The 23,436-nt window shown below is 35.4% G+C and overlaps 1 protein-coding gene across 2 annotated transcripts in view; it reads right to left on the reverse strand.

The window, feature by feature from the left end:
• LOC139444846 (cAMP-dependent protein kinase type II regulatory subunit-like) overlaps positions 1–20,785 on the reverse strand; it is a 36,177-nt gene extending 15,392 nt beyond the window's left edge. The window contains exons 1-7 of one of the 2 annotated variants that reach the window (XM_071225832.1): positions 19,962–20,785; positions 15,661–15,699; positions 14,815–14,867; positions 10,768–10,851; positions 4,308–4,349; positions 2,894–2,958; positions 893–1,046 (exon numbers count right to left, since the gene is read on the reverse strand). In XM_071225832.1, coding sequence (XP_071081933.1) covers positions 893–1,046; positions 2,894–2,958; positions 4,308–4,349; positions 10,768–10,851; positions 14,815–14,867; positions 15,661–15,699; positions 19,962–20,214 — 690 coding nt within the window. In that variant the 5' untranslated portion in view covers positions 20,215–20,785. The remainder of the gene's footprint in view (positions 1–892; positions 1,047–2,893; positions 2,959–4,307; positions 4,350–10,767; positions 10,852–14,814; positions 14,868–15,660; positions 15,700–19,961) is intronic. The other variant, XM_071225833.1, reaches the window with a different exon arrangement.
• Between the last annotated feature and the right edge of the window lie 2,651 nt (positions 20,786–23,436).

Raw genomic sequence — 23,436 nt, forward strand, 5'->3', positions numbered from 1 at the left:
CAACGAATGATACAAGTTCTCGCTACCGCTGAGGATATCCTATTACAGGTCAAGCTGAACGACCTTCCACAAACTTTGACCGACCAATGAAATGACTGACAGGAAGTCGACATTAGCCACTAAGAACGCAGCTTTCTTAAGCATTGAAGCACAAGTTTCAAACCACTGACTTCCAGACTTCAGTCATACAGTCCGTAACAGTAGTTTTGTGTTAAGCTTTAGAGATTGCATGATTAGAAAATACATTCCGCTAACAATGTAACATGACAATATGAATATATCTTTTTCCTTTTTTTTTCATTACAACATGTTTGAATCGTTATCTATCATGTAGTTTCGATCACGAACTTTGATGCTACTTAATTTTGTTTATCCGACATACTCGTTAATCTGACATAATCATATGCAACCATCCATTTCGGATTAACGGGACTTGACTGTACATGACAACTAATGTCAATATTCAGAGCATTAACAATATACAAGTACCCTGAAGTACCACTACTTTCCACCAGTAAGGATCCAGGTTAGAACAGGTCTTCAGTAACCTATGCTTGCCGTAAAAGGAGACTATACTTGTTGCAAGAGGCAACTAACAGGATCGGGTGGTCAGGCTCGCTGACTTGGTTGATGCATATCATCGAATCCCAACTGCGTAGATTGATTCTCATTATGTCAATCACTGGATTGTCTGGTCCATACTTGATTATTTACAGACCGCCGTCATACAGCTGGAATACAGCTGTGTGGCGTTACAAAAACAAACAAACAACCACTTGTTTCATACTCTGAATCAAATCCTATCTCAATCTAAGTAATGATTAATAATTTATTAATGACATTTAATGAAAGAACAAGCTTGCTACCGAAGTTTATATCATATAGATCTTACCATTGCCCATAGTGTTCCTGTTGTTTTGGCAATGATTGTGGCTGCCCGTGGCATGTTGTACATGAGTGCAAGCTCTCCAAAGCTTCCCTGATTATCGTAAGCTCCTACTTTTTTTGGTTTACCATCTATTTCTACATAAATATCATACAATCCACTGCAAAAAAAGAAAAAAAGATCATTATTGCACAACATATTAGTGGTGTAATCATGTTGATTATTGATGCATCATGCATATGGTATCATAATTATCCATGGCCCCATCACATTGAATATATTAATAGAAAGTTAAACATCCAACAAATAACATTGATGCCACACTAAACTATTTTAGAATTGAGAATTGAAAGACATAATACAGGGATTTATCTAGGCTCTAAAATTAACCATTTTTAAATCAAATTAGGAATTTTATAAGGTTTATCATCAGTGTCATATAGTCTCACATTTAGATTTTCTTACAATGCATCCGATGTAGTATGGTCAAACCAGATCACATACACAAAGCCATAAAATATTAAGTTATCATTAATGATAACCTGAACTGAGATATCTTTCATGGAAATTTTTTTGCAACATCTGATGCAGACATGGGACTGAAGGCTCTTTGAATGCCTAGATAAGTCCCTGTGTAACAAATATTCAAATAATACGATACAAATAGCATCATCATTAACTTTTCCTGTTTTATTCAAACTACACCTTAATTGAAGAGATATGTGACATATGTGTGAATATTCATTCAGAAAAGCGGCCTTAAACCCAACTCAGACACTCATTCACTCAGTACATGCTTATAGTTATATCAGAAGTACCTCCCTAACATCTGATGAGGCTGGGACAAAGAGGCGTATTAGGTGTTATCACCAAATTGAATAATACAGGGGTCTACATTATGAAAGGTAAAGGCAGGGTTTCAGATCAATTCATTTTGTATGACATCATCACAATGTTATAGAGATATTTTTCAAATTTGGTAATTAAACAAGAATGTCCCATCAAAAGTAGATAAAATCTGAAAGTGTCCCAATGCCATTTCAAATGATAGAAAGGTACTCTCTATACTATTGAAATAGTTGTACCAACCACTATTGCACTAATATCACAAAGGTGCCCCCACACCGCCACCCCTACAAGACTTACACTGCCTGAAGTGACCCTACATCTTGACAATGTAAAAAACCTTTTGGGTTACTAAAGAAAACATTTTTCAACTTTTCGACACAAAGTCTTATAAATTGTGAAGTGCCAAATGTCTCTTACAATAAAGTACTCTAAAGGCAAATAACACTATGGTATAGGGACTTAAAAGAGACATTACTACCATAATATATGACCATGTGGCAACATAAACTATCATTATCATGATAATAATATATATTTTGTGTATTGCAAAACAAACATCCATTCATCAATTAAAAAGCCAACAATGGTGTCAGCCATTGCTTGAATCTGTGCAATGCCATTCGTCCTTTAACACAGACAGGCTCCATTTCTCAGCTTTTGAATATATTTCACTGCAAGAACAGTCTGTCGTTTGGGCAAACTTCATTTCTTTACAAAGGTAATAACCATGATAACTTGCCACAATGAAATAAATGAATAAGCTGTCAGATGTAAGAATCAGATGTTTGTCTACAATAAGATTATGCTATGACTCAGAAATCTCCTGCTGCGAAAAAAAAAAAAATCACTGATAACATGAGCCTCCGGTTGTCTGTTGAATAATAACAGGCTACAGTACAATGAAATGTTCTATGCAAAGGGCCCAATCATGCTCGACTGACTCCACTGTGATGGGAAAATATGCAGACTGAAGGACACTTACATACCGTATGTAAGTGTCCTTCAGTTTATTACCTAAACTGTTCACCTGGACAGTCAGAACTATGGCACATATTAATAATATCAACAAACTCACAAAACAATGCCCAACAGAATTAATCTTACTGCTCAATGGCAATACACCTGTTATTCACATCTTTGCTCTATTGTTGCTATTACCTGTCTATAACATAAAAATTGTCACCGTCATCATGCTGATCTATTACATGTTCGTTCGGGACCACCTGTAACATAAGAAAGAACAGTCACTTACAGACACAATATCCCCAGAGACAGTACCAGTACCCTGCACTAGCCAGAGTCTGTCTACTGCTAAAAAGATCTCCTGAGAGCATATCAGGCTTTTACTTTTAGCAGTGTTAAACATGTTAAAGGAGTTTCAGTTTGTGTTGTTATACATTAGTAAATGATTCATTTTAATTTCTACCACTGCTATCAAAACAGCCAGCTATGAATTAAGTTATTTTATTCCTGTAACAATTATCAACATGATCATAAGAAACTTTTACTTTAATCATGATAATGAACTAATGTTATTTTACTTTACTGAATATCCCTGTAATATCAAGCTGTTCAAACTACACATAGCATCAATCAGGCATTGATACTCAGAAGTTATCATTGCAAACTTTTGACACATACTTTTATTAGTACGGTATCTTTTCTTCAACTTGTTCAAAATACACATCTCATAATTCAGTGTTCCGATTTATCGGTCATTACCAGTTCTTGACCGGTAAAAATAGGCTTGGACCAGTAGTTATGTTGCTGCCAGTCTCTGTGGACCAGCAAATAAAGTACCTTATAAATCATTGATGCTGACCAAAACATCAGCGATAATCAGTAAAGTATATTTTTTTAATGAAGTCAGCTTGTCTGTTATCATTAGGGTTTCCCATTGTCTATTTTTTGTCCAAGAAAATAAAATTTTGCTGTGCCCTGAGGTTAAGGATATATTTGTAGTGACTTTGTCTAGAACTAAACTTGAGTGAATGTGAAATATTCAAAAAAGAGAGAAAACTGTGATTGAACTTTGTGTGAATGACATGTCATCTAATTTACTTCAGAGATGACGTCATTGAATTTGACAGTCATGAACTTTCACTGCATTGTACATGATGTTGAAAGAATTAAAAGAAGGCAATTTTCATACTGTTTATTTGCTTGTTCAAATTTGGGCCTGACAATAATTGGAATAATAGTATATTTTAGAGCGGTAAGTCCACTGGGACTGGCAGTTTAAAAACCCAGCAGGAACACTGATAATACAATTATAATAAAAAATATTGTAATTACTAAGCTATTGTCATTTGCTGGCCTATATTCAGACTGTGCAGCCAACAAACTGTAGGCGAGAGTAAAGCTGTGTGAAATCGTGTTTGATTTTGTATTGGGGAACTTGCTATCGTGGGGACTTAAAGCAGGTTAAAATCCCAGCCCTGGATGTTCATCAAATTACAGACCATTATGTCAGAAAAACTGTCTGTCACTTCCTCAGCAAATAACACTAGCAATCAGATCAATGTTCACCTCTGTGCATGCGTAAAGTAGGAAACAGACTCGACTCGCTCACCTTTTTTTCAAACATGGCATCTAATACTTCTTGCATTTGCTCCTGAAAAAGAATAATAGATATTGGAGTTGTTGTTGAGATCAGTGAAATTATTAGAGAATTATAATATGTGAGATGCAAAGGGAATGATACAATTTGTACATGAATTTTTAATAAAATCCAGATGAAATGTAGGTATGTACTTGCAAAAACATTGCTAAAATTGGGTCAAGTTAATTAGAATCATTTTCACCTGAATAAAAGTGCAAATATACAATGAATGCCCCAACATGCAGTGCATCATACATGTTATCTGTGTACATGCGATGACTAAGCTCTCACATAATCATGGTAACATTACAATTCCTGATTCATATTAGCTTACGATTTACCTAGCTTCAATCATGTCAGTCATGACAACATAGAACTCTTTTCCCCATGTTCACAATGGTTATGACTATCTGTGGCAAAACTTTGTGATGCTTTTAACAATAACATAAAACATTTTATTGAATTATACATCTGTATCACAGTATGGCCAATGTAGACAAATGATAACATATACACAGATCTACTACTAACATTCTCATAGCTATGCATTATTGTATGGAATTGAGAACCATTATAATTTACATCATTATGTTCATATAAGGCTGATACAGCACCCTAACCCATCATCCAAACACCAAAACACATTCACAAGAGCATACACAGACATACAAGTTGATGGTGCTACATATTGCCGTCATGGCAAAATTATTCCACATGTTCATCTATCATCCAAATAATAGTTATTAAACCACATAGGTACAACATCACTTTTTAAAACATCTAAGCTTGATAGGACATTATGGACAACATCTAGCTGTACTATATGTACTGTTGAAACAAATTGCATGTACTGAGAGAGAGTTTGGACATTCAAACATCACCACCACTTCACAAGCTTGCAGTAGGACTTTCAATAATCCAAGAACTCATAGTCAATCTGTTCTGTTCTCCGTCAAGGGTGTGGATCAGCAGCAGGCATGGACACCATGGTCATTTCTTTAAATATGAGTTTTCAAAACACACACATTCCCTGTATATTCTTCATCAGAAGTGCCCTTGTATCTGTTCTAGTTAGTCGTCACAGGCACTGTAAGTTGTTGAATGTATATTATGTGCTCTGCATGTTGGAAGACTTAACTATTAGCATGGGCAGTATTAAAAGCTATTTCTATTCATAAGGTTGAACAAACTTTCTATATATTAAACATACTAAAAGTATCCAAAATTTAAGTTATCATGGTTACTATTCATCAATGTTCGAAATTAAGGGGTTCCTTGAGATTTGATATACATTTCACAATGATTGAAACTGATAACATGGATACAGACACAGTGAAATTTGGAATTACCATATGTATCCGACAATGTTCTGCTCAATATAGCATGGCATCTACCAGAAAGGGTGCACCCACCGGAAAGCAGCACATTGTTTCTTGTTAGTAACTGGTGAAATCATTGTGGATGCCCCCTTCACATAGCTTCAGTACAACTATACATTGAGTTAAGTATTGGGAGTTGCTGGTTTGATTCTATTTTCATTACATTCTGTATGGTGTGACCATCATTATAATGTCTAGTGAGTTAACATTTAGGAGTTAGTTAATACAGCTGCTGGTTTAGTCAGTATGACATGCATATATTGACCCTTTATCACGTTTATGCTTATAAATATTGGGTGTGGAAACTAGATCCTGAGAAACTAGGCAGCACATGTCCTGTAGCCATGTTAGCAATCTAACAAAAGTTACTAATATCGTTCAGGTGACCCGATATGTCTTAACTTAAATAGTTTGCCTATATGCTCTAATTATTTGTGAATGTGTTACTTTTTATTATTCATTGTCCTGTAGATTGAGGTGATAGGTCATGTCGTTGATGTGCCAGCATGTTTGACATGTTTAGGGGGACTAGTCATAAATACACATTATATCAGAAAACTTGCAGTTTGAGCTAAACATCATGGATACATGCTTTGTTCATGTGTATTCAGAAACTTCTACATAAGAAATGTCTCTCAAAATATCTTATTCAATAACCACAGATTCTGTAATTGAGGCTGTGGTGTGGCCAAGTCTGGCGCAGGCTTAAAGCACCTGCAATTGGTAACACAATGACTTAGCTGTGGTACAGATACGCAAGTCCACCACACTCTGCATTCCATTGACATGTAAAATGACCAACAATCAGTTGAATTACTGTACCAAGAACATGCACAAGAAGAGAATGATGATAGATAGAGACGAATAACAAACGGTGCACATTGCACACTGGAACTGTTTCAGTGTACAACCATCATATTACACGTGTGAACTCTGTTCACAACAATACATGATATACAAATTATACATCTATTCACCTCTCGCCTTGGCTGATCCAAGAATGTACAAATAAAGAATTGAAAATATCAAGTTCTGTTTAAAAAAACAACATATAATGCAGCTGTGATCTTGATGTCAAATCGATTATTAAAAACACTGACAGATGGTCAATTATGATGGATTTTTGTATGATATTGATAACCAGCCTGGCAACAGTGATGAAACTAAAACAGCTGACCATGCTAAAAAATGAAAACAATGTTATACATGTTTATGTAGAACTACAAGCTTCTGTAGTTTAAAACATTGATTTATGGAGAAAAATGTCAACGAAACACCCCAAAGTTGCTGCAGGAGCATGAATGATAAATACACAAAAAAACAAGTCTAGTGGCAGGAACTTTTCATTGGCAGGGATAATTCAAGTTTGGACACTGCCAGGACCTTGAGGGCGTAACTGACCAAAACCATAGGCCATTACCAGAAAAGAATGGCAACTGTTCTTCCAATATATGTATTATGTAGTTCCATGGAAGAAACCTACCGCAGGAGGCCAATCCACCACTATGAACATGATGAACAGTTTTAGAATATTTATTCAAATTTCATGATTATCCAACCTAGAATTATCCCTGGGTCATAAACTTGTATTTGAGAAAACAGTTAGTTGACATAACCATGATAATCACTGATGATAAAAGGATATCTAAAGTCTTATTTATAATTAGCATTTAAGATTATTATATTCTCTATGATAAAATATAAGTAAGGCATTAGCACTAAACATGCAGAAACCTGAAAGATATATATTACGTAAAATTAACTTAAAATAATGCCAGAAGACAAGTACCAGCTAGTGTATGTGAAAAGATGGGACAACAACGACAAAGCTGGTCCATGTACATCATGTACATATGTAGGTTATTATTTTAGGCAAGCTAATGGACAGCTTTATGCAACAAGATGTCCAGGTGTTCTGAACCTGTTTGATGTCAATATTGTTATTAAACAAAACAATGTTCTAAATATCACAGTTTGAACAGCTGACAACTTGAAAATATTGTTGAATCAATACTGGTTCAGCAGTCACTGCTGAGTGTCTGCTTGAAATCCTTCCTTTTTCCTCATTGATCATGTGTATGACTCTGAATATCATGAAACTACATTATCAGTGATTATATCTATGTAGTAACTGTCATTCCAGAAGAGCATTCACAATGGCCCTATTGGCCCCTAACATCTTAAAACATGCAACTTTCTATGAAAAAAGGGGTCCTACACAAAAATAGCAAACAAAGTTTACTAGGTTGATGATTTCAAAAACTTCTTGAAACTTCAGTCACCATGTTCGGTTTTTTTAGTTTTATACACGATACCATGCAATTAAGGCCATGATAGGTTTGTTCCCATTTTGTTTAATAAACTTATCAGTTCATTTTGCAAACCAAATTATATTACTCTACGCCCACGATCTCACTATCTGACACAACTGTGGAAAAAATTCTAATTGATTCCTTCATGACTATTAACATGATTAACATTGAGTTCACTGTGATCACAAGTCATTGTATCTGCGTCATTTCTGTTTTGTCATGTCATAAAGAAGTGTTATAAAGTTTTCTTTGGTTTGACAGTCATCTTTACATTTTTCTCTTCAATATTGTCCCAAGTGTAAGTAAAATGTTCAGGCCAATCAATCAGCATGTAGCCAACAACGAATATATATACATGATATATATCATATAAACAATAATAACCAATCACTAAGTTCTTTCAAATTAACTTCAGTAAGGTGACTCTGTGCAGCTCTACAAATTTAGCGCAACATATATAATCACAAATTTCAAGATCAATTCCTGGGCTAGAAACTGAAACTTGGATCAAGTCTTCCCTTGTATATGATGTCACACTAGGAAATATATATTTTGGTGTATCTAGTAAAGGTAAGCTCAACAAATACAAGTAATAACAGACCAGATGTTCAAAAATATAATGAAAGTTGTGCAAAAAACAAAATCTGACTAAATCTGATGGAAAATATTGCAATCATCAAGAACATGGCTAAACAATATTCTAAGTAGTCATAGCTGTGGAAACATGTACTTGTCTAAGTATCACTCAAACAATAAGATGTTCTGTACCGGATAGTAAGTGATTCTCCAGAGCTGCCCTACATTCAGATGGTATTTCAATTTGTGGCTATATGTGGTTACAACAGATCCATCTGAGAAACTTTGGGAACTGATTACCCTAAAGGTCTGTGTGCATTCATGATTTCAAACCACACTTCATTGTAACCCCAGACCACCTTTTCCTTCTCATTGAAAACAGTAAGCTTCATTGTCAAATAAACTGACACACAACATATCAATGTGACTCAATATCATATGGTCGTAATTTGATACTCCACCAAATGTTGCAATATTGACAGTGCAGATCAATGCAGATACAATAATATTAGAGCCTGCAGTCTGGTAATGATTTTCTCCCAAAAGGTTAGCTTTTAAATGTCTTCCAAAGCTCTTGATAATGATTTTGAAAGTGCAGTACACATTAAGTGTTTTACATGTTTCAGAATGTATTTGACAAAGATGTGAAATTGCTTAGTTGCAAAAAATGAAAAAACTTGCTTCATGGACAGAATTTGAATTCCGAAGTTAAACTGTGATAAGACAACCATAATAGGTTTGCAGAGTAGTCAGGATTATGTTTGGATTAACTGAAACAAACATTGGTCTGAATATCAATGACAAAGATGAACATGATGAAGGCCAAAGAAACATTCAACTGTTCTAACTGGAAAAAGAAGGAAATACCCCCAAAACACAAATAATGAATGTTGTAATACAACAGTCAATACTTGTTTGTTTTTTTAATTTCCTTGTTTTTTTATTTCCAATTACTGTCTCATTACAGTCTCAATAAGGCAAAAGAAAAGTCCTATGTTTCTGCCTTTTGGTTTGGCTTAAACTGATGCAACAACACTGATTTTACTTTCACAAGAGCCTCTCTTTTTTTAGACAAGCTAATATCAATGTTCTTATTCTAGAGGAAAACAAGTATTCTCCAGTATTACAAGGAGAGAGAAATGATGGAAACTAAGTCGTTTCTCTCTCTTTTTGCACATTAATGATGAACAATCTCTGCTCACCATGCTCACTCAGAATGTTACAGTAAGCTGTTGTTGCAAATGGAAATCTGTCCATTTTTGAGTGATTATTGATTTATGCCGCATCAGCAGAGTTTGTAGCTATTTTTGGTTAAGTTCCTTGTAAAACATCTTCTCAAAAGCAGCCTGCACCCCTAATCCAACCAAGCCCCCTAGCTGGATAACAGCTCAAACCGGTATGCAAATCAGAAACATCTGTTTAAAATGCTAGGATGATAGAACATCACAGAGGGAAAAGTGCCAAAATGTACAAAGGAACATAAGTGCTGTTAAGATTAATCCATCATTACATGAAATCTATGATTTACTAGATGATATAATAAAGCATGGTACAGTGACTAAAGTAAGATTGCAGCACCCTGATGCATGAAATTAATAAAAAAAATATCAACAAAAAATACATTAATTAGTTTCCAAGATGCCTGGTTGATTTAATTTAGGCTATCAAAATGATCAATACTGTAAATCAACAAAGACTAAGTTCTCAAGATTCTGTCATGTTCACAATCTATATATCATGTATATAAATGTATATAGTAATGATAGGTAGAACTTGTTAATTTTAATAGTGCAAACTGATTCTCATGATTATATATCTATTCTACCAAGGTGTATGCAAACAATGTATTACCTTGCAGTTTCAGTTTTGATTAAAATATTTTTCAGACGAATACCGAAAATAGGTGTTCTAATGGGATCGTGGACTCTGTTAATAAAAACTGTCATTGACAAGGACATGATCTAACATGTCTCAGGCAAAACCTTGCCTTCTGCAACAATGTAACATGAAAAGTATAAACAGTATTATTCAACATCATACAATTAAAAAACAGAATTTGCTAACCTACAATATCAGTATTCATCATTATTTTAACATTGTTTAAAACACACACACCTCAGACAACTTTTAGGTTTACATATAATAGGGTTGTGTATTACTTACTTGTTCTAATGATCTGAATAAAAGTATATGCTCTACTGCTTTGCTCAACCTCTGTCTCTGTTCATCTGATTTAGGATAAACAATCTGAAAAAAAGGACAAGACATGTACAGTGAATGAAGAATTGTCATCCTATTTTGTCTGTTTTACCCATGCTACCATGTCCATGAAGGCAAGATCTGATCAGCTAGAATTCAATCAAAAGCATCAATGAATTCTACCAGGTCAATATCAAGATCTAGGGGCATAATTATGCTGAACAAAATATTTGACTGTACTTTTCTCCAAGGCCCCGTTTCACAATGCAATCATAGCACTACGATAGTCAAAAGTCTATGTTAAAGTATGGCAGTTACGATCACATAAGCACTTAGATCGCTTTGTGGAACAGACTCCTGGTGTGGAATAAGTCAATCATGAAAGAACCAGCCTTGAAGCTAATTTGGGAAGTATGTGAAAGAGACTACTGGGTAAGCCTCATTACAACAAGAGTTATGAGAAGATGACAAATCCCCCCCAGCTCCTACAATGCAAAAAAGATCTGATGTAGAATAGGTCTTCAGCAACCCATACTTGCAGTAAAAGGCGACTATGCTTGTCGTAAGAGGAGACTGACGGGTTCGGTTGGTCAGGCTCGCTGAATTGGTTGATGCATGTCGTCAATGCTTATGATGTCAATCACTGGATTGTCTGGTCCAGACTTGAAATATTTATAGACCGCCGTCATATAGCTGGGATATTGCTGAGTGCGGTGTTAAAACAACAAACAAACAAACACAAATGCAAAAGGCATCTGGTTTAATGCATGTACCAAATGGGGGAATAAAAATTGTGAGGATTAGTAGTTTTCAGCTACTCTTTTGAAATTTGAGTCTACGTTTTATATGAACGACTTGACTTTAAGTCTAATAACTTTGTGAGGGATTATCTTAATCTATACTCATATTCCAATGTTAGAAATTGACACTAGTCCTAAGTCCTTGTCAAACTGCCCAATAGTTAAAGTATCATAAAGGACTAGAAGATATTGTGTTATCATTATAAGGACTAGTGGATTCAATAGGTTAGTTTCTTTGTTTGTAATCATGATAATCTAATAGTCATAATAGATCGAAAAAGTCAAGTCATACAAAAACATTGCAGATTTTGCAGGCTTGCTGGATGTTTTGGCAGCATTTATTCAAGGACAAGGCCAGCAAATTATGCACGCTGTACTGTAAAAGAGTTTACACATGGCTTTCATGTCAGTGGAGTCTTTTGATACTCAACTTTGCTTCAGGAAGCATAACAGATACGTTGTGGAACTTCTAGTGGGACAACGTTCTTTACCACAATAAACAGAAATCTATACTGAATAAACAGATTGATAAGCAGCATGGTTAATCGCTGTAACCCTAGTTTGGTCACATTCAACACTGATAGGACTTTCTACAGGCAATGGATTTCTACCTGACCTCGGTGTGACACAAGTAAATTTAGTAATGTGTACTGGTCACTAGGCACCTGTCAGTACACACTCCCTTATCAGTCTCTGCATTATAAAGTACCTACTTCTTCAGAATTAGTAGCAATAAGCCTCGAGTCATTGATGGCCCTAGTCCAGTAGTCACTTGGTGATCTGTACACCTATGACTGACATATGTTTGCAATGATCAAAATTAAGGGGACCTGACTGAGGGCCTTAACTTAAGGCTTTCTACTGGAGACAACCTAAATCTTTATTTTTTTAAACATTTAGGTTATGACAAGGATCTCTTCACACTCCTGCCAAATTCCAAACACTGAATAAATCTACTAACGTTACCTTACTGATGTCTACCATGTCTACTATAGCACATACACTACCAGTACTACACTAGTACTATGATCATGATGATGAATGTAACAGCTGATGTAATGAGCAGAATACTATCATAAATTAACAGCACCCACCCTCCCCTGTCTCTACTTCATAGAATATGTCTCAGTTTTCAGGGATAACTGTTGAAACAGAATCTAAAATGTGTGTCAAATACGGTACATGTGATTTAAGTTTCATCAGAAACATGCCATAATCATGGACATAAAGTTGGTAAGATTGAAATTTCACAGGTTTGTTTACCTGTCTTGAACGAAAGCTACCAATATGGTAATTATACAACACATATGTCCCAATAAGCACTCAATCCCAGACAGTATTCCCCATTGGGCCACCGATGGGCCGACATGATTAAATACAGGGGAGTAATTACATCAATTACTAGAGCTGGTTATGGCCCCGAATATTCATATAGATAATCAGAGATCTCAAATCAATAACTAATCGATCAAGTTTGCTTCCTAGTGAAAATATCAATCACATAATTCACTTGGAAGTGACGAATGAAGTCGTCAACAAGTCACTGTTTACAACCAGTAAGAGACAGAATCCAGGACCAGGCTTACCATTTCATGAACATTTAGATTTACCTTGAATTAAACATGTAAAACATGTCATCCAAAATGTCCTTAAGATACTTTACAAATTTTATAGAAATATGTGGAAGAATGTCCTATCAAAAGTTGATAAAATCCTACAAATGTCTGAAATATTGCCATTTGTCTCCAGAACAAATACCTGGTTGGTAACATAAAATAAAAAATAAAAACATGCAATACATAAGATGATGACTGATGCAGCGATAGAAACTAACTGTTTTAGTCAGCTAGTCCTTATAATGGTAACATATAGTTATAAACCCTTCAAAAGGGCTAATAGTCCTTATGATACCTTACTATTGCTCAGTATGGCAAGGACTATAGGGCTAATGCCAATTTCAAATACTGCAACGTATTATTGACGACAACTTTTACTCTGCTTGATAGGCTAGCTGAACACGAATTGTTTTTGAATTTGTGGGGCAGGCTTCACACAGCAAATTTATGGACCTGCTTTATCAATTAGATATATTGGCAATCAATAATAGTTTTCAATGCCAAAAACATTTGATTAACATTCACAGATTATTTGATCAATCACACCATCGCAGTGGTAGAAACTAACAGTTTTAGTCCACTAGTCCTTACAGCGGTTAACATTTTTAATCCACTGCTAATAATGATAACATATAGCAAAACCCTTAAAAATGGCAAATTTTTACTAGTCCTTATCATGCTTATGATACCTTAACTATTGGGCAGTTTGGCAAGGATTATAGGACAAGTGCCAATTTCTAACACTGCATGACTATCTTTTACAATATAAAATTATTATAACATATAGCTGATCAGATTGCATAGGTAACAAACTGCCTGATCATGCTGATTACAAGTAATGCATGATTATATAAATGAATGTTGACAATATAAATGGCCTGTTCTCATGACTTGTGTTCGTGTTCGTGGTTAAATACATTGTACACATGGTAAAGGGAGAGACTGATGTAATAACTAATTAACTATTTCAGACTCTTAGACTTTCCAAATTCCTGTCTAACCTTGAATATGAGGATTACTTTTTAATTCTATTAAATTTGATTTCATGTTAACAGCGCTAGAAATTGGCACTAGTCCTGTAGTCCTTGCCAAACTGGCCAATAGTTAAGGTATCCTAAGGACCAGTAGAAATTTGCCATTTTGAAGGGTTTTGCTATATGTTATCATTGTAAGGACTAGTGGACTAAACATATTAGTTTCTACCGCTGTGTTAATGTTATCAGTAAAGAAGATAGTTGACTTAAGAAATACTGATCTATCCTGACAACAATGATTATTATCCCATTATATGACTTTCCTTCAAATCTTCACGTCTTTAAAACAACCGTCTGGTACTGAATAAATGACACAGGAAACATTGGAAATTGATGACTGTCTGTATAGCCCTGACAGAAGGATGGAATATTTACTGATTACAGCAACCGGGGAGAAAGTATTGGAGCAAGAATCATGATGACAAGGATCGAATTGCTTTTATCATGTTTATTATTACTAAGATCAATTTTCAAAGTGGTAGGTAATGGAAAGAGTCTGGTTGAAGCAGACTTATTTTCAGCTGAATCTGTGAACTCTATCAAGTTCTCATCAAATCTTACTTTTTCTTCTGAGTTGTCGTCATCTGCTTCAGGATCGTAACCTTCTGCTGACACTGGAAAAAAAAAAAAATTCAATTCAAACTATGGCTCTTTCTGTCATGATAGTGTAGCATTTATGAGTGAGTGGGTAAGATGGGCTACACACCGCTTTGAACAGTATTTCAGTTCAGAGATAGACATGGTCTCTAGTCTGTGAGTCCAAGATTAGTGAAAATCCCAAGAGACAAGGGTAATAAAATACATGTAGAAAATGTAGAAATGCTAGAGGGACTAACTGGTCCAAGAGTGAAGATGAGCTGTGGACATTTTGGATATGATCAATGATGTCTATCCCTGTCATATTAACATGATTAAGAAAAGAATCTATTTAGAAACTTGAAAATATACTAAACATCCTAAAGAAGGATGATAAACATATCATTTGGTATTATACATGTCACCTTAATCATGTGTTAATATATGGCAACCCATCAAAATCTTTTTGTTTCAACAGTATATAATAAACTAGCAGGGCTTAAGATAGGCTGCACAGGGACTATTTCTGATCGAATGCAGGCTGAACTTAAACTAATTGCTGTTGCGAACTTAGCTGACACATACGGGGCAGCACATTGATGCAAATGCAAATTAGACACAACCTGAAACAGCATATTAAGCAGAATTATTTCATAACATCAACAGGATGGACCCTAGTAATGAATACGCAAAGAAATTCTTTTATCTGGAGCATTGGTTTTGGGACCCAAATGCTTAAAATATTGGGTCATTGGTGGAATCCACACTTTTAGCACTGGGCTCGGCACGGGTTACTGGGGTCACATGGTGTGCCTCTCTCAAACTACTAACCTGATTTCCTCCTTTGGAAGCGGGACATGGGAGGCGGTTCTGAAAAAATAATTATGACAGTGTTACAAAGATCAAGCACAGATACAGTTTCCATTAGGAAACAGGCCTTATCACAGTCTCTATGGTTCTGTAACATACACTAAGCAGACCATGGCAAGGCCTGAACACTAAGAAGGGCGTTTCAATTACTCGACATGTTACTTGGTTATTGTTAAGTTAGTACAGACCATTGCAGACTGGGAAACTGCTAAGATCTGCTGTGAAATTTCTTTAATAAAAAAAACAAAACATCTAATATCATCATGTTCATGATTGTGTGTTCATCCCAGTCCGAGCCCAAAACTTTCCTTCAACATGTTCAGCATGTTAAGTATCATTTTTCAACAAATTTTATTCTTTGACATCTGGGCGCTTAAATTAATTTGCAGCATTAACTGAACATGCTGAAGGTTGTGCACTGACAAGGATCACATTCTTTCATGCCATATTTCCGACACTTTTAAAATATATGGGCTATTAAGTAGTACACAAAAATGAATTTCACGACTGAACTACCCTTTTTGACGAGGGATGAAATTATATCATGTACATATCTCATGCATAGTGAGGTTTTATGTGAGTTTTATATGATACACAATATATTTTATACTGTATTATGTTTACACTAAAGGGGGTAGCTTAGCCAATTAGCAGCAGAACAAGAGACAACTAGTACAATATACACAGATTTATTTACATGAACAACATACATATAGGTAGCTAACAAATATATAAAGGTGAAGAGCGAGCATGTTCCTAGAAACATAAGAAAGGTGAGAGCAAGTTTCTGGACCGATATTTATATTAACCTACATGTATATTAACACGGTATGGATAAGGGTAAGTTGACCATTCACAACAAGGTTAGGCTGTGTGGACCAGCTATATGAGGGATTAATATTAATATGAATATTATCATAAGGTTTTGAATCATTTGGAACCTTAAAATGTCTATCCTTTTGGGGCGGGCTATCGATACAGATCATAGAGATTGTTAATCGTTGACTAAATATCGATAAATTATCGATAAACAAGATAAATATAGGAGAAGTAGCTTTGAGCAAATACACACAAAAAGTCCTAAAGAAATCACATTTATGTAGCGATTACTTTGTGGACATTCAACATGTTCAAACTATAACAATAAATGTTACTTTCCATCTTTAGTAGTGGACATTATTGACAATAACAAGTCTGTTTTGTTAAATTTAAACTTTATTTCATCACAAAAGTTTTTGTAAGATATTAAAGTTGACACAATTTATCATGTTTATATATCGATAATCTTTAATATTTTTTCCCATTGACAATAATTTTGATTATCAATATGTTTTGCCAACCCTAGTATCCTTTGACACTAACTCGCTGGCACGTGGCATCTACTGTTTCAGATGACTAGCACTAAGTAATTAGATTGCTGTCTATCTAGACTTATCATGCTTATTGAATACAGAAGTTATTAAAAATAAGTGGTGCTGACAATTTTATTTTGGGGGAATGTTTTTATACTTGGATTATCATGATTATACATGTTATAGGGATTCTGGTTTGTTTACATTGATATTTAGACACCCCAAATAAGTCAAATTACATGGCCTTTAGCATGTTTAGCATGTTTAGAATAAAGATTAAACATTGTTTCATAAGAGATAATTATTTAAATGTTTTGGTTCATCATGTTCATGTGAGCATATGCGAGAAGGTATTCATGTTTAAATATTTAGATGATTTAGAACAATCAACATGTAGAAAATTGCAAAAATATTTTATTTTAATACTTATAAGCGTCTTTATGTATACATTATAAATTTATTTTATGATTACTACCATTAACCATGATTAAAGGTTTTCTAACAGTTATTACAGTTACAAGTATATAGCATCATTACAAAACTTATGTTCATTTTTAATGCCAACAATAGTATAGATACAAGACAATACCCTTGCTAAAATAAATTACTTACTATATAACACTGATATAAAATATACTACTCGTTCAATGATCCCCAAACATTTTATGTCAGTAAAATATTGCAAAATGTGTTGTAATCAGCCTTTTAAGTTCACTACTGAGAATAGCTGCTACAAAATGTGCCTACAGCTGGCTTTTCCTTTTGAACCTGCTCTGAAATGTATATCATGTATATAGTCGTGAAGTTTCCACGTGATTTGATGTAAATATGCCTATCTCAGTCTCAATACATACTGTATCATGTCCGAGTATGTATCGTGATATGTATCGTATCGTTATCTTTCTGTATCGTTTCACCCCTACTTTTGACCAGATCTTGACTATACCATGTATACTAATGACCTATACATATGTTGCAATTGTTTTATCAATAAGATTCTAAAATGGTATGGTCAATAGTGTACAGTACATAACAATCGATAGTTTTAATACTTGTAATTAGTTATAAATAAAACATAAATTATGCAAATTTCAAACCTGTATGTGTGTTGGTTAGCAAGGATTATTACAACTTCAGATTAGAGTTCTTTCCCTTTGGTCTGAGTAGCGACTGGGAGGAAAATGGCCAACTTTGAGATTGTCAGCAATACTTTATTCATTTCTATTACAATGAATGATTAACATAATTATCAAGCAATACTATTGCAATAGTGTTGGCTACTACCCGATAATCCCTATCTAATCATGCTAATAGTATCTATTTTTTGTCATTCACGAGTTCTTGATCATTTTTAGTACAAAATACTTCCAAATCATAAACATTAGCATGATAAGGACAAACAGAACACATACTTCAGACAAGTAGACCATTGCAGACATGTAGATTGTGACAGTTACTTCTCAGAATGTAGAGATCTGTTCAGATTGATGTGAACATGAATGTAAGTGAACCATTACATATGAAACGAATGGATAAGGCATCAGAAATAATCATGGTCACATCAGGTCAGCCATATCATACATATTGCTATGAACATGATGAGGGGCTTGTTAGAGACACTCTACAAGTACAACTAAAGAATATTTATATGTGTTTCACTGTACTGGATGCTTATACATAAAGATTAGGAGCAGATTGTTCTAACAGTTGATTGGTCAATAAGGGTGGTAATTTGAAAATGTACAAGCACAGACTTCATGATCCATTCAGAAATCAATCATCAATGAAAATGATTTAAATGGAACAACATTGATCAACATTCAAAATTATATGAAAGTCAAGGCCTTATCATAAGTTACTCATAACCCTAACAATTTAAGGGGTCCCGAGGTTATACACAGTCAAACATATGATTTTATATTACCCAGTGTATGATTGTAGTGTAACACTCTAGATACCCAAGTTATAACCCACGTTATTTGAGTTGCTTGAATACAACTAAATATGATTGATAAAAATAAAAACAACAGTATAATGACACTTCCCAACACGGCTTTTTGTCGTTACAGATCTTTCTTTACTGTAGGCAACATGTATTCATGAACTCGACAGCAGGGAATAATGCAACAGATGTCTATATCTCGCTTTTTGTAAAACAATATGTGACAAACTTGGGACAGCACATGAACAGATTCAAATTTGAAGTCAACTGAAGGTGCATCTTAACTAGAATTATGTTTGAAGAAGGTAACCTCACAGGTTCTAAATATACCAAATAGACAAGCACCAAGGGAGTGAAAAATTATTGCAACCCCCCCCCCCCCCCCTCCAATACACACACAAAATAAATCAATACCCAAAGAGAATGATAAAATTCCACTTATTGTACAATTACAATGTTGAAATATTAAGTAAATGCTTTGTAATTACTGGATTACATGCTATCAATATGAAAACATTTTTTGCATTAACAAAGAGCCCTGGACGGAGCTGGATTAATTAATGGAATTGCAAATATTACACGTTACAATAGTATTACGGTAACATCATGAACTAACGACTAAATGCATATTTTTATTCAAAAGGTTTCACTTGAAATGACAAAAATAGCAGTTTTAACAAATAATTAAAATATAAAAATACATTGCATATTTCAATTATCAATACGGTGTCGTATTCTAACCCATATAGGGCCTCTTCGGTTCATAAACACAACATCGAACATGAACTGTCACATCACAAATAATCATATGCAAGCCACTATGAAACAATACTGTTTTATCCGTCGTCGCCGTTTAACTGGACCCTGATTAGTTGACGTAGGTCATTTACAAGGTATAAAAAATAACATATAATGCGACTCCATATCTTAAGCTGCCTCAAAAGAGCCCCATTTGTAAAATGACCTACCCATGGGTTCATCGTCTTCGTCCTCTTCATCGGTTTGCATGCGCTCGTCAGACTGGTTTGGCACTGGTGACTGAACAAACCGTACTCCACGCTTCTCATTTATTTTATCTACATTTTTGCAGTCATTCAATTTATTGAAGTAATCAGCGGCAAACTGCACAAGGTCTGCGGGGGATGGCTTTTCTCGCAGAACGGCCACAGTAAATTCCTGCAGTAAGTCTGTCAATCCAACGGGAATTTCGAAATTCATCATGAAGTCAGCACAATATATTCCAGCAGTATATAATCCGGAAAGAATGAAAAATCACAATATTCACCTATTCCACATTATCGGGACAGATGTTGGAAGATAACAGTAATTTCCATGCCATACTCTAAGCATAATCACACCAAGGTTACGCTAACTTTTTGACGTCAATAAACCACAATATATTCATACGCCGTTAAGGTGGTGCATATGGACTTTTTGCACCTTCAGTAATAAATAAGCAGAACCTGCATTTGTTACGCAAACATAGCCGATCTAGAAAACACTTTCCATCCAAGAAAGATCACAGCGTAGCATTTTTCACCAGGGTGTTACTTCTTTCCGCGGAGGCAACATTTGGTTGTGTGCGCAAACAGGAAGTCATCCATACCACAAAGCAAGTCGAAATGTATCAGATACGGCAGCGCTTTGCTCCACTGATGTGAATTGTCTTTTCTGTATAATTCCTTGTAAATCACGGATTCTAGATGTGAACTGAGTTATTCTGTAAATATTGGGTGAAAGAGATACTCCAATCTGACGGAAGCCGGTCCAACTGGCAGCTTATTGCCTATCGACAGTGATGTGTCGTCTGCTCGAGTTGTTGCGAGGCGACTGCTTAAGGAGGGCGAACACCCCTTGTGGAGAGGATTTAGCGTGGCGGATATTAAACCAAGTCAACCGGCTAAGCGCTTGGGATTGATATTCGTTGGATTTGGGGATATGATGTAATCGTGTAATACTGTGTATGGGTTACCAATTAATGAGGGTGGATGTATTCATATCCTTGCTCCACTAGAAGTCTTTGAAAGGCATTTAGAAGTTGGAAGAGCATGAATTCATGACACTTTTTATGGACAGCAGCTTCTCTTATTCTTTGTAAGACATTTCAGAGCTACTTCTTGTCTCTTCACAATTCACCTGATAAAGGGACAAGAAGTAGATCTGAAATGTCACAAAGAATAAAAGTAGTTATCCATAAAACGTGTCACGTGTCCTGCGGCAGTAGGATCCATAGAATCTAGTTTTCATGAAAATATCGCTAAGCGAAAAAGAGGATTCACGATAATGTAACCCAAAACTTGACTTTTACACTTGGGAATGTTGATAATGTTAAGATGAAATAAAACAAAATTTGTTGTGATCAAAGCGAGAATTTATTTACATGTAATCTTATATAGATTCAAAGGTGCCCAGCAACCTATAAGCTGCATGCTTATAAGAGGCGACCAAATGGATCGGGTGGTCAGACTCGGTGACTTGGTTGATTGGGTGTCATTTTACCCCGACGGCTTGGAGCGTCGCTTACACTATCGATCACGTCATTACCTTACTCGATTATTTATAGACCGCAATCATATAGCTGGAATATTGCTGAGTGCGGCGTTAAACAACAAACAAACCAAAAAAAAGCATGCTGTTGAGTCTGTCCGATTGAGGTGTGTTGGGGTTTAATGTGGGACGCTGCATGGTCAATTATGTTTATTAATTTAGCGAAACAACTGGGGTGAATTTAATAACATACCGGCGGATCCCGGTATAGCTAAGCGACGCAACTCAGCACAGGTGGATAAGCATATAATATAATACTTTAACATAACGGATATGGGGAGGTGCAGATTCTGATGAAATAGTTATATATTAACGTATACAGTATTATTTTCCCTCTCACAAGTCAGCGTTTGCTGGTGTCATTGGTGCAGCTTAGTTTTCAACGCTTTCAATATTTTAAAGTATACGTCACTAAAACAATTAGACATGCATATTGTTTATGGCTCGCAGCTTCATATAATACATGTATTCTTATGTTATATGCCAACTTACCCAATATATACTATCAATAAACCTTCTCCGTGTGGATTCAGGGTTATATAAATAGGTCCCCCTGCAACCTTTGCTTGTTGTAAGAGGCGACCAACTGGATCGAATATATACTACTTAACTTTTGACAGGGATTATCAGACATGTCAGATATATTTAATTATACCGGCTTGATATATTATGAGAATCCCTTTTGTGTGTAGCGTAAGATAAAACTATCCCAATCAAAAGTGGAGTAGTATATAATATTATATATACTACTCAAAATAAGTTAAGGACCACGTGATTCTTTCATATTACTGTAGTTAATCTGTCATGGCATAACAGATTAACTATAGTAGTATTAAATAATCGGTTGGTCCTTAACTTATTTTGAGTAGTATATGTACGTAGCAGTCTCGGTGACTTGCTTGATACCATGTCGCCCTACACCTCGACAGCGTGGGGCTGTGCCCCCACATGATGTCAATCGCAGTCTTGTCTGCATAGTCCACACTCGATTATGCACAGAATACAGCCGCTGTGTGCGGGGTGAACAACAAAGAAATAAAACAAAAAACAATTAAGAAAGGTTGCGGCCTCTACTTGTCTGTTTCTCCCTGATAGAACCTGCGCAGAATCCACTTTAAAGCATTACAACCACTGCGTCACGTGTGTTATTGCAGCTGTCCATGCATCAGTGGTGAATATGTTAATATATTGCATGACTGCCATACATATGAGTTACGCCTCCCAGATAATTAAAGCGATGCTGTCATTACGCGATTCTTTTAAATTATTAATTCAATTAGAATATTATCCAACTGATTCTGCATGTATAAACTCCCTATAGTTCTTCCTTAAATTGGCCGGTCGGGTAGCCTAGTGGCTAAAGCGTTCGCTCGTCACGCAGAAGACCCGGGTTCGATTTCCGGTACAATGTGTAAAGCCCATTTCCATACTCACTCACTCACTCTTCCTTACTATTATATTACATGCAGCAAAACCAAGGATCGGGTGGTCAGGCTCGCTGACTTGGTTGATGCATGTCATCGTATACCAATTGCGTTGATCGATGCTCATAATTGTTACCACTGGTTGTCTGGCTCAGCTCGAATATTTACAGACTGACGTCATAAAGTTGGGTGCGGCGTTTATCAACAAACAAACATGCAGCAAAGTTACACTTAACCCTCATTACTATGTGCAGACAACAACAATTACAATCTCGACATTCTCCTAAACATACACCGGTGCCTACTGTGTACATAAATAAACATGGTATAAGGAGAAATTTAAGATTGTTACATGCAGGAAAATATATCCTTAAATGTAGATATCCCGATATCCCGTGCATGGCTCTACAGATATGGCACACAGTCATGCTATAGACAAAGCTCCGTTAGTCACGAAACCAGAGACCTGCAA

This window comes from Haliotis cracherodii, unplaced genomic scaffold (genome assembly GCF_022045235.1).
Source record: "Haliotis cracherodii isolate W230 unplaced genomic scaffold, xgHalCrac1.p SCAF_6, whole genome shotgun sequence".
Classification (NCBI taxonomy): domain Eukaryota; kingdom Metazoa; phylum Mollusca; class Gastropoda; order Lepetellida; family Haliotidae; genus Haliotis; species Haliotis cracherodii.